The 13,384-nt window shown below is 41.6% G+C and overlaps 1 protein-coding gene across 1 annotated transcript in view; it reads right to left on the bottom strand.

The window, feature by feature from the left end:
• Positions 1-13,366, bottom strand: part of GREB1 (growth regulating estrogen receptor binding 1) — an 83,020-nt gene extending 69,654 nt beyond the window's left edge. The window contains exons 1-2 of the mRNA XM_063125837.1: positions 13,356-13,366; positions 811-967 (exon numbers count right to left, since the gene is read on the bottom strand). Of these exons, the coding sequence (XP_062981907.1) occupies positions 811-967 (157 nt within the window). The 5' untranslated portion in view covers positions 13,356-13,366. The remainder of the gene's footprint in view (positions 1-810; positions 968-13,355) is intronic.
• Between the last annotated feature and the right edge of the window lie 18 nt (positions 13,367-13,384).

Genomic DNA, 13,384 nt, shown 5'->3' with positions numbered 1-13,384 from the left:
CTAACACTTCAATATGCAGATGAGGGGCCCAGATTACACAAAATTCCCTCCATGCAAACAGAGAAATCCCAAGGTGGCCCCATGGGATGATCTGCTGTGGAACCACATCCTGAGCATTGGCTGAACAAGCAGCTGAGGCAGGAGATGCAAGAGCAATTTTTCGCTATTATCCCCCTTGACAGATTTCAGATTTTCTGCCTCCAATTGATTATAGGCTGAAAGGCTCAACCCTGAGGCCTCACTAGGCACAGAAGAGCTTTGGGTCTTGTGGATCTACACACACACACACACACACGCACCCACCAAGAATGTCCTGCTTCGGTGTCTTCCATTGGCTACCGCTAGTGGAAATGCCACTGGTAAGTAGCCTTATGCTCATGCATTGGCACAGTGGGACCTCTATGGCATCCGAGCTCCCTCCAGCCAGTTTATCTAAGCATTAGAACTGCACTGTTCATGTCAGGAAGGATTTTAGATAAGCTTTTTCCTTCACGTGCCAATCTTCTATGTGCAAAAATCATATACTGTAAGGAAGCATTCAATGCGATTCCCGACCTGTAGTGAACTGCACACCACAGCCTTCCCCAACTTGGTGCCCTCCAGGTGTGTCCCGAACCAGGTTTATCACTTCAGCAAGAACTAGGCCATAAATGCAAGAAATGCAAAGACCACAATCCAGCACAGAATTACACTGAAGTGGAACTTAGTCTGTAGATGTTGGCCTAAATAGTCACGACAATCTCTTGATAAGCAAATAAGGAGCAAGTTCAAATTCTCTTTGAATAACAGTATCAAACCAGCATTTCTTACCTTCAAGAGACGAAAGCTGCTGTTCCGCTTCTAAATACAGCTGTGAAAAAACTGGCCTGGGAACTAGGTTATTTGACCGGAGTGAGGCCTCTATAGAATTATGCAGCACTTCTTCAAAGCGTGTTGTCTTGAGCTGCCCGGCATAAGAATTTCCCATCTTCTCAAGAAACAGAGTTGGGGAGGGTGTTTAAAAAACAAACAAAACAACCCACCATTATTATTCCACATAAAACAAGAAAAAAAAGAGAAAGAGAGAGAGAAAATAAGTTTTGTTCTCACAAACTAAGAAAACACACGAGTCTGTCAAAGAAGCATTTCTCCTGAGACTGAGATAAGTGACATTGTCCTTGACCGGGCAAAGATGACAGTATTAATTGAACTGATCCAGCAGGTAAATGACAGGAAGTTGTGGTAACAGATATCTGCAATCCACTAGAAAGGCCGCAGTTTCTGACACCTTGAAAATGTTGCGAGAAATCAGAAACTAGTAAAAGTGGCCAGTGACATGATTTAAGAACTGCCTTTTGGGCCCTAAATGTCGGGGAAACGCCATTTCAATTTCTTTTTCACTTGTAAAATAAAGCTATATAATTTATACACTGCTGTACAAGCACATTTCTAGAGCTGTCCACATAAAAATAAGAAACACAGTATTAAAACTGCAAAATACAGAAGTAAACATAAGGAGACAGAACAGTGGCAATTAAAACAGTCAAAACTTAAAACCAAAGATCTTTTCACATGGCACCAAAATATAACAATGCATTTATTTTATTTATGTATTTGCAATATATACTGCTCCCTATACAAAAGATTTCAGAATGGTGAACAACAAATAGAATAAAAGAATAAAAAAACCACCATGTTAAAAACACAATTTTAAAAAAGAACCAGGTTCTGATAAAAACCCAGTAGTAGTAAAACTGTGGCTGGTCATTCCTGGAAAGCGTTCCTGAAACAGCAATGTTTTCAGGAGGCACTGGAAGCAATGCAACATTGGCGCCTGCCTGACCTGCAAAGCATCAGGAAGATGGGGGAAGGGAAACCCCAGAGAGGGGCTACCATCAAGACGACCCTCACTCTCTGTTCTTGGTTACCACTTGCCTCAGTAGGGTCACCCGGAGAAAAATTTCAGGAGAACACTTTAGCGCCTGGGCAAGCTGATGTAGAACTCAGTGACTGGGTTCACACAACATGCTAACTCACAATGGTTTATTTTTCAGAACCCATGATGGCTTAGTGTGTAGTCTGTGGGATGTTTGCCCCCTCCCCCATGGTGAGTTATTTCCCCCAAATAAACCACCCTAAGAACCTTCAGTCTGCAGTAAAGGTTATTTTACCTATGGTCAGTTATCATGTTGTCTGTCGTGCTGTATGGGTTGCAGAGATCGCCTACAGAGCTGCTTGGCATGAGCGGCCCAAAATGCCATCCACCATGGGCTAGCATGATGTGTGAACCCAGCCACTGAGGACTTATTTCTGAGTGAATATGCTTAAGATTGAGCTGCTTTAGACATTACATCTCATTGGTTTCAGGGCAGCCCACACGTGCATAGTTATTATTTATTTATTTATTGCAAAATAAATAAATATCTGTGAAAATAAATTATTTATCTCTACGCCACCGTGAGATCTTAATGATATAGGGTGGAATACAAATGTTTAAAATAAATCTATATAAATAAAAATGTAAATGTTCGTTCAAAACAGACGTTATATCTCCGAAAGTTCTTCACCGATTGCTTTGAAATTTTGACACAACGTTGCATTCGAATATGCGAGCGTTGTTATGTAACTATGTTCTATATGGGGACAAAAGTTTGTCTTAAAATCGAAGAAATAGGCCTCCTCAAAACCAGTCCTGCTGATTATTGTGACATCACCAACCAGTAGGCCAATCCACTGCCTCTGCCTCCTCTCCTATTTGCATGTTCTCTCCTATTTGCTCTTATAGGTCATTGTGACATCACCAACCAGTAGGCCAATCCACTGCCTCTGCCTTCTCTCCTATTTGCATGTTCTCTCCTATTTGCTCTTATAGGTCATTGTGACATTGCCAACCAGTAGGCCAATCCACTGCCTCTGCCTCCTCTCCTATTTGCATGTTCTCTCACAATTGGCTGAGTGAATATAGATGTCACACCTGTGACAGTTACACGTTCTGAAGAAAGGTAACTGCCAGGAGTTTCCACTAACCTCCTCACTGTAAAAACATCCTTTTTTAAAAACCAAACAGTAGGCCAATCCACTGCCTCTGCCTCCTCTCCTATTTGCATGTTCTCTCCTATTTGCTCTTATAGGTCATAGAAGCAACAATCTTGACAGGACCTTTCAAAGGTGAAGATGTCCTCATTCCTCGCATTCCTATGATTCCAACAGATATGCCATTTCAATTTAAGAGATTGCAATTCCCAATTCGATTGGCATTTGCAATCACCATCAACAAAGCTCAGGGCCAATCTTTAGAATTGTGCGGTTTAGATCTAGACACAGATTGCTTCTCACATGGACAATTATATGTTGCGTGTTCTAGAGTCGGCAAACCAGACAATCTCTATATTTACACAGACAATGGAACAACTGAAAATATTGTATATCCACAAGCATTGTGAAATTAAACATATTAGAAACATCCGCTTTGTCTTTTCTTTCTTTTCAATTTAACCAGACTGAGCCACAGCAATGCGTGGCAGGGTACAGCTAGTAAATAATAAATAAATAAAATTATGCCTCGAGGCATAATTTGACTACATCAAGTGGTGGCTTGCACATATGAATGAGCCATCCCAACATCCAGCCCCACAGATGGAAACTTTCACACCACTTCACATCACTTGAAATATAACGCTTGTCAATGAAGTCAGTTCACACATTTGTATGCAAGCTCACAAGGGCTGAGTAATCAAGTGATGAAAAATCATACGACAAACACATTATGTGTTTGATGAACACGTGCTGGGTGGATTTCCCAGTGCACCTTTTTCAGTCTTAAGGGTTCCCTACCAAAAAAATGAATAAAAATCAACATTAAATGCAGCTAGTTATCTGGCATGGTCTGTTGCTCTTTCAAATAAAGACTGGAGTAGAGACTTGTGCTAATCGGTACAGTCAAAATGGCCGCTTGCATTTACACCATGTACAAATACAGTCTTGAAAGCCATTGCAAATCTGTGACATCTCTTGTCACCAGGCTTGGGGCGGGGGGGAGAGATACATGCTGGTGATGATGACCCTGAATGTGCTAGCTGAATAATAAAATGGCACCAGGAAGTTTGACATGCTGGGCCTCGTTTTCATGTGCTATTGAACTCTGCTGATGCAGCCGCAGCCGCAGCACAGATGTATGCCTTCCCCATGGCTCTCAAACACAAGAGGGTGGTGCAGGAGGATGTTTCAAATGTCTGTGAAATTCCAAACAATGATCAGAAACTGACGGGCTCTGTTCAAAAAGGCCCCATGGAGCAGGAAGTGGGGAGGGGAGGGTGGCTAGTCTGACAGCATCACCGCTCCTGATGAAAACACCCTATTGCCGCTGGCTGCATAAAGAATACTGGAGCCTTATACAAAGGAAGAGCTTGGAGAGCAATTTAAGCCCATGCAATGATGCAGCGGGTGGGGGAGGAGAGAAGAAAGACCACACTGGAGCTGCTCAATTACTTAAATAATAAGGCTGTCCTCTGGGGGAAGAAAGGGGGAGAAAGTGTATGTGGGGGAGCAGCTTTGGATAATATCGCAGGATTACACAATGCTATCTGCAAGCATGAAGATTATCATTGGTTTCGTTATGTTTTATGATGTATAGCTTCGGCTATAGGGTGACTTGTCAAATGAATGAATGATGGAAGAGAAGGAAAGTGTCCTTTGCTTTCCTTCTGTGCAGAAATAAGAACTATGCAGGGGAAAGTGAAGCAGAACCAGCTTGCTCCGCTGCCTCCAGCCAAACGTAAAAGGCATTTTTGTGATTTGCAAGGTGGAGAGAGAAAAAAGGAGATGATGAACTGAAGTGGGTCACTCTCATTGTGCTGCTCCTATCAGGCATGGAAGCCAAATTCAAGTTCAATCCTCACCAGGTTTGGTCTCTGGGTTCCTTTTGAAAGGAAATGACTTGGGGGGGATCTACACTACTGCTTTTAAAGCGCTTTAAAGCACTTTGAAAACGTTTTGAAAACTGTATATGCAGTGTGTTCTGGGCCCCAACAGTTGTCAAAACTGTTATAAAGCACTTTAAAGCAGTAGTGTAGATCCCCCCTTGGTCTATCCTCTATCCTCAAGATGCTATGGTGTATGGAGGAAGACACCTCACAAGATGATGAAAGCTCATCTAGGACTGAAGTCAGAAGGGCGGAGCCAGAAAAACGAAAGCGTTAGAAGACAATGCCTCGTGTGGAACACCCTAACGTAGGGATGCGTAATTTGTTTCCTGTGGTTTAATGTTTGGAGAGCATCACTCTCTTAACCTTAGGTATCCAAACGGAGGGCAACAATCATATATTTCACCCTAAGCTCATTGTAAGAAGGGTGGGATAAAAAAAGAAATGAAATAAAACCTAATGGTAGCACCAGGACTGCTCACCATTCAACACAACGGTGTGAATATTTATTTATTTAATTAGAATATTTATAAACCGCACATAATAGTGCTCATAACACCAGGAAGAAAAGAAAAGTTTGGACTTTTCAGCTCTACATTCAGCCCCCCACATGAATGCAAGAGGAGGAAGTGGAATTGTGCCCAATAGACCTGCCCATATGAGCAGCTCCATGTACAATTCTAACGAGGAAAGGCCTTGGCCACATACAGTTGTATGCAGATAGGAGTCTCCCTTGTGACTGGGAACCCTGAATCAATTAGTGTTCATTGTTGTTGCTGTTTAAAGTATTTTTACCTAAGTCTTCAGTCAAAAAAGGCTCTCAGAGCAGCTTACAAAGATTAAGGGCTTTTCTACATGAGGTATTTATCATGCTCTCAACATTCCCTCCACATAGTTTAATAATAATAATAATAATAATAATAATAATAATAATTTAGTTATTTCTTACCCGCCTCTCCCTCTGAATCGAGGCGGGGAACAACATTAAATACAAAAATACCATAAAATGCATAAGACTGATTAAAAATATATGGGCTTCTTTAGAGATGACATGCCCCTCCAGTTTTGCTTCTGTGTTTAACAAGCATTTCTGGCAAGTTTTTTTAGAGCAGGGAAAATGCGACATTAATTATGAAAGCAAAAGGAAGTGCAATTTCCTCTTGTGTATTTGCACGATTGAGATATACCACAGTGCCACCTAGAGGTTGTGTAGTGAAAAAGCAGGAAAGGAAATGCTCCTTCTGTTGTGCTTGGATCTCAACTCTATGATGAAACTGAAAGTAGATAAAGCAGATTAGCACCCTCATGTAGAAAAGCTCTAGCAATGAGACAGTCCCCTCCCTCAAGTTTATAATCTTAAAGATACAACACAAAAGGGAACAGGATTGGGAGGGAGGAGGGGGAAAAGGAAAGGAAAACTCAGGCACCAGTTCTTAATTTCAAAGTATTTGGTGTTCTTTAAGGCAGGGAAGGGCAAAACAAGCTTCCTTTAGCTATTCCTTCTCTGGCTGATGTGTGGGGCTAGGTTGGTCTCCTCCTTGCTTCTCCTCCTGGGAGGCAGTGGCACATAAGGCCCTTCTGTATTACCACCCGGGGGCATAGCCAGTGGGCATGTCAATGTTGGAGGGGATGGCAGGTGGATATGATCCCACTAACCCTCAACACATGGTGGGTATATAGCCTTCATATGGGGAAATGCTGTAAGGAGATTTGCTCTGATACATCTGTATGTGTTCTTTCTATCCAGAGCTGGCCCAAGACATTTTATTGCCTGAGATGAAGGACAAGATGGCAACCCCTTTCCAGTCGCATATAGAAGCTGACTGAAATGAAAGCTGAATCTTACTTCAATGCTAGGCAGCAGGCTAGTTTAGAGGCCCCGGTAAGGTTGTGTAGCATACACAACTCTGACCTCCAACCAAGGGGAACAGCCAGAGAGTTCATGAGGGGTTCCCCCCAACCCCCTCCCAACCTCTGCCACGGGAGGTAGTCACCTCACTCTGTCTAATGGTAGGGCTGGCTATCTATCTATGCATTTATCTCTCCAGCCGTCTCTCATTTCCCTCTTCCATTTACTTAAAAAACCATTAATATCACTTATTATTCTGGCCAAAAATAAGCTGAATGATGCTTTAAGACTCAGTGAGGTGGGACTTTAAGGAGTAAAGAGAATAAAGATAATCCAAAATTCTGGATAACAATACTTTGGCTCATAGAGTTCCTACCACAATTAAGAGATCTATTAGTATAGGCACTGCATTTTCAACTTTCTTGTAGTTAATGAAACTACAAGGAAGAGTACTACAAATTCTCCTGTTAATCCAGATAGATAGATAGATAGATAGAATAATCCATATATATCTTCTGAACATTGGAATGCTTTCCTTAAAGTACTTCACTGAAATTACATCTCTCTCTCCTGGGACACCCCCCCCCCACCTGAAGTTTAATCACTTTTTTTAAAAAAAAATATCAGCAGATTCAGCAGCTGCTCTGTGCATTCCACCAATATTGTTGGCTCAATATTCTGGAAAACAACTGAAATTTCTCCATACTCATGTTTCTTTTATCTCCAAACGCCAGCAATGCGTTTCCATTTCCTTTTGGGAGCCACATACCCCGTGGCATGCGGAATGAGAATCCCAGTAAATATAACCCCCATCTATGATGACTGTTTTTACAATTGCCTTTGGCTTTCCCACATTTAGGGAAGGGCTGCAACTCAGTAGTAGAACCCATGCTTTACATGCTAAAAGTCCCAGGTTTAATAAGTACAGATCATTCATACAGCAAGGAGGGTGGCCACTGGGGGGTGGGGGTGGGTAGGGTTCGCTACTGGGAGCATCAGCCACAGAGGACGGGGCAAGTTCACACAACTCCCATATATGCTTTGGTTGGATGTATGGAAGAGTTTGCCTATTCCTGTATTATAAAGAAACTCTTCTTCCTTGCGCCTTCCTTTGACTCATATGGAGCAAGGATCCTGCAATTGTGTCTAAACATTTGTAAATTTATTATTATTTAAAATGTTTATGTACTGCCTTTAGAACATAGAAAGCTACATTATACTGAGTCAGACCACTGGCCCATCTAGTCCAGTATTGCTGACACTGACCGGCAGCAGCTCTCCAGGGTTTCAGGTGGGATTCTTTCCTCACCCTACCTGGAGAAGCCAGGAATTAAACCCAGGCCCTTCGGCATGCAAAGCATGTGCTCTATCACACTGAGCTATGCCCTCTTCCCTTTCATGAATGATCTCAAGGTGGTGCCAGGCATTTCTTCCTATGGAGAACACTCCATGGGGTGGGGGCACCACTGAAAAAGCTTGATCTAATCAGCCTCATGTCTGATCGAGATGGAGAAGGGCATCAGCTGATGGCCTTAGGGAAGTTTGGGATGGGAGGAAGCATTTCCTCAAGTACTTCCAGGGCAGTGGGGGGAGCACCAACATTTTAAATTGGGCCCAGACGCAAGCAAGCAGCCAGTGAAGTTATTTTAAGCCTAGAGAAACACAGTTCGTGTGACCTGTGCCAGTCAAAACTATGACCGCTGGACTCTGCATTATCTGAAGCTTCTGAACAGTTGTTGAAGGCCAGCCCTACATATAATGCGAAGCAATAATTCCGACAGGATAGTACCAGAGGATGAATAACTGTGGCCAGACTATCTCTGTCCGAGAGAGAATTAGAGCCTTACCTCAGCTCATTTCATTCGCCTCACTGAACATTTTGCACTGCAGACTTGCAAATAAAAGTGCATCATAAAATCTCAATGTTTTTAAGCCTTCCTCCATATTATTAGAGCAAAGCAAAGATGCCCTATAGTAAGAATCAAATTTCTAATCGTTTGGCTTGTTAGAGTAATATTGCCATTTAACCAGTTGACTATGTATTGTTGCTATAATGATATAGTACAAATTATTCTCTACAATTAGGACCTTGCAACTTTAAACTAAACGGTGCTTCTCTTATCAGTGTGTAACTATGAACCATGTTTACTCTTGCTGTACATTAAACTAAGAGGTTGCCTACATGGCTGCCTTGCTTAACCATTCCCCTCTGCCATACATGCACACACACACACACACACACACACACACACACACACACACACACGTGTTTGTAGTTAAGATGCCAAACGGTCTTTTTAATGCTAATACATAATCACACATAGCATTTATACAACACATTTCAAGTATTCAAAACACCTTACATACATTAACATAGCAGTCTTTACAACAACCTTGTAGGGAAGGCCAGCATTATTGTCCCCATCCTGCAAATGGAGAGAAGAGCTGAGGCTGAAGGCGGCTTGTCTAGGATATCAGATTTACAATGGGAAGGAACTGCTCAACTTATACTCTTAGCCACTCTAAGCATAAACATGCTTGGACAAAAGAATCTACAGCTACCAGATGGGTTTTTACTTGCTAGTTTTCCTCAGAAGAAATTAGAAATACACATGAAATGAATGCAATTAGAGTAGGGGGTGGGCGACTTGTGGCCATCCTGATATTGTTGGACTACAACACCCATCAGCCCTCATCATCATAGCCAAAGATAAGGCATGATGAGAGGAGATGCAGACCAACAACATCTGGAATGCCACACAGTCTTCATCCCCGAATTAGTGCAAGAGGCTGGCAGGAATTCGCTAGATACTAGAATGCCTCAGAATGATCATGCCCTCCATTACAAAGAAAATCTTCAAGCAACATATGTCTTGAGAATGACTCTAGTTAGCTCTAGCTGCTGTGTGTGTGTGTGTGTGTGTGTGTATGTAGGGAGGGGAGCCACTGGATCAAGCAGATGAAAGAAAACCAGTGCACTTTTAACAAACAAAATCCAGCCACAAAATTGGACACTGTAGAAGTCTACATGATGCTGAAATACAGAATTTCACCAACTCAAGAAATATTTGGGCCTTATGAAATATCATCATCATCATCATCATCATCATCATCATCATCTAGATTTCCAAATGACTTCTAGCAGGACATTTTCATATGGGAAGCGTTCCTTATCTGGAGTGACCCATCCCTTTTTGTCTTGAAGTGAGGACTGTCAGTTCCCAGACAGACAGCCCATTGCGTTTGCTCTTTATTTCATCCCCTGAGTCCTGGAGAACAGCTCCCAAATCAATAGGCTGTAGGTCTGGTACTGAAACAACACTGCGGGCTAAAGCATAATATATGATCTGGCAATAAATACATTAGGCAGTCGAGTTGCATCCTGTAAGTGTCTTGTCATTCCTCCCCTCCAGGAAACACTGTATTCTCATGCAAATTTCTCGAGTTTCCTTACAGGATCTCATAAACACTGCAGGTGTTAACTTTGGAAAGAAAATTACTATGTAAGTGTCTCTGGCTTGCTGTTTTTCAGCCAATGTGCTCTACCTAGCCCAGATCTGAGAGCTATTTCTGTCCTCTCCTCGCAACCCGCTGCCCCTCTGTTCACTTTTTCTGAATATTTTGGGAAGGATGTGTAGAGCTTTTGATTTTTAAAACACACGCCATCAAAGAGTCACAAGGTTTAAACAAATGGTGCTTGTTAAGCAGCAGGGAGAAGCTAAGCGGGGGCAAATAAAACCAAGAGGGAATCACTGAAGTCATCGACTTCAGCTGAATGAAACCTGGCTTGCTCAATCATCTCCTGCGTGTTCCAGCCTAAGGGCTGCAATTCCCCAGAGTTCAAATCTGGGACTATTTTCCAAAGCGCAGCTTAAGCTGGTTTTTGCATTCCCTGCATCTAGAAGGTGAAGGCAAATGTCCTACATTAGCTAGAGCATCTGCGTTCAGTTTAAATGCTAGTTTTCTTCTCCTCACATTTGTTGAATTTTCTGTTCCAGACTAACAAGATTAACATGAAAGTGAAACAAGACTGCAAGAACTTCTTAGCATCACACATGCCCACAGTGAGGCACTTACAGTCAGCATATGCAGACAATTAGGAATAACACTCCTATGAAATACAATGAATTCTTATTAACAACACACGTTACACTCATACTAAAATAAATAAGTAAATTGGGCACATGATTCTCCTCAAAGTTAAGCACATTCACATCCCATTGATTTCAATTTGGGAGAGTTAAGTACATGGTAATTCACCCATTGAGCCCAACTGGACCTAAACCTGTTTCACTTTGGCTGGGCTGGGCCCCATCAACTGTTCAGATTTATTTTTAAGCTTTTCACACCCTTAAGCGGAAATTCTAAACACCCTCACTGGGGAGCAAACCCCACTGATCACAGCACATCTGAGTAAGTACACATATGGATCCTGTTGTTCGTACTCTTGAAATGGTAGTTCTGAGCAAGTTAGAAAATAGATCTCTAACTCCAGAGAGCTGCTAATCCCAGAAGCCTATTATTTTGCCAGCCACCACAAACGCAAGGGTGAGATGTATCAGAAAGCAGTGTCTCAGGTTCCCATGTGCTGAACGACTGTGCTTTATTGAGATGAAGGGGGGTGTAGCAATTTTAACATAGAGCCGTCAGGGTTGTTTATTTAGATATAGCATGCTTTCAAATCTCACCTCGGCTTTGAATCAACTGGACTCCGTCTCACCCTAGATTCTTTAAATTCCTCCTTTAAATATGGGAATACTGATTTAACTTTCCCCATAAAGCTGTTCTGAGGACAACGTCTGTAAAGCACTTTGTACACAGCAGCACATTATAGCAATGATAATTCTTCAAACATTGCAGAGCCAGCCCCACAGACCTGCAATCCACGATGGGATAAACAGATTCAATAGGCTGTGGGGAAATCAGGCTACACTTCTATATTCATTTTCCTGTGTGTAAATCCCATTGAACTCAATGGGCTTACTTCTGAGTAGAGATGTATAGGCTTGCACTGTCATCTTCTACTATAACATAGCAAAACCTATTGGTAATGCATGAGCTTTTTCCCCACCCTGCTATGACACTGCTTTGAATACAGAAATATTAACTAGTGGGTCCTTCCATCTAATTATCTTTTTTTTTAGTAACTAAACTCTAAAGGTATATAGTAGTGGTTTTCACTGTTTTATCTGTAGCTATGTAAACTAGACTCTTAATAAAAATATTGGGGGAAGGGAGAGAGAAATTCTGAAAATTACTATCACAACAGGCAAAACTTTATGAAAATTTTAAAGCATAATCCACAACTATTAAAACCAAATACAACTTCCTTAGGATGCACTCTTGGACACAATTGAGACTTACGCCCACTTTACATTGCTCTGATTTGTATACCTTTCTGTCTTCATTTCTGTCTTATTTTTGATTAAGCACATCACACACACACGCACAAAGAATTCAAGATGAGTACAATGCTGACATTAGCTTAATTTTTACAAATTAGTACTACGATTTCTATCATTGCCTTTATTGTTGCGTATGTTTTTACCATCAAGCAGTAGAGACCTAAATGCGACCTTGGGGTATTATCTGCTCTGGCAATCTCTTACTTACACACACACACACACACCGATACTGTAAACATACCTGTTTGATTTATCCGCCCAGCACACTTCTCCATACATCTCACACCCAAATAATCCTGAGAATAGTAGTTTTTCTGAGAGTATTGAGAATGTTGGATTAAGAAGTCCCACTAACCCTGACAGAACTCCCATTTGAAGAAAAAAAACATGAGGGGAAGAGTAATGGCAGCTAAACCACTTTAATTGTCATATAGGCATATCCTCAAGTCATCAGAACCAGGAAGCATACCGTGCAAATTATTCCCCAAAACAAAGTTTTAAAAGCCACCAAAAAGATTTTCAAACATTAACTTCTTTCAGAGAGACAATTCCTATTTGACAATTGTACAAAGAATAATTGGGGGCTCCCAAAAATGTCCCCTCCCACAAGTCACCTCTTGTCTGATTTTATACAAATTTAATCACGAGAAACTGTTGGGTGAAAGAAAAGGGAGATTTAAAAACATAATCATCCCATTTCAGTCAAGACATTCGTTTCTGATCATGCACTGTGAAATGAAGCTCCCATTATGCATGCTGTCCTTTTAAAGGATTTCCTTTTCTTTCAAACGACATAACGCAATATAGGAAAGTAACAAATATTTCTGCACGCAATGATGAGAAGGGAACTGTTGGAAAAACACATCTTTGAAATAATAATTCAGTGCACCAATAAGTATGCTGTTTCTTGCGCTATGATAACAAGGCACAAATGCGAGATAAATGTGATGGTATTAACAACCTTAGGTCACGGGTGGGCAGAAGTGGCCTGCAATCTACTGCTGGACAACTGAATGACTTTCAGTAGACCACCTAGCATCTGCTGGTAGCTGGGATTCTTGCAAAGAATGCTAGACTGGGTAGACCTTGGTCTGATCCTGCCAAGTATTTAGATTCTCAAGGACACACTCAAGACCCATTAACACAGACTAGCTATGCTTAACTGTTAAGAAATCACAAGTATGTACGCTTGTTTTGTACATTTAAGACACACTGGTGGACCACGGGAA

Source organism: Elgaria multicarinata, chromosome 4, assembly GCF_023053635.1.
Source record: "Elgaria multicarinata webbii isolate HBS135686 ecotype San Diego chromosome 4, rElgMul1.1.pri, whole genome shotgun sequence".
Lineage (NCBI taxonomy): Eukaryota > Metazoa > Chordata > Lepidosauria > Squamata > Anguidae > Elgaria > Elgaria multicarinata.
Note: the sequence above shows the minus strand (reverse complement) of the source record. Positions and strands in the feature narration are given on the sequence as shown.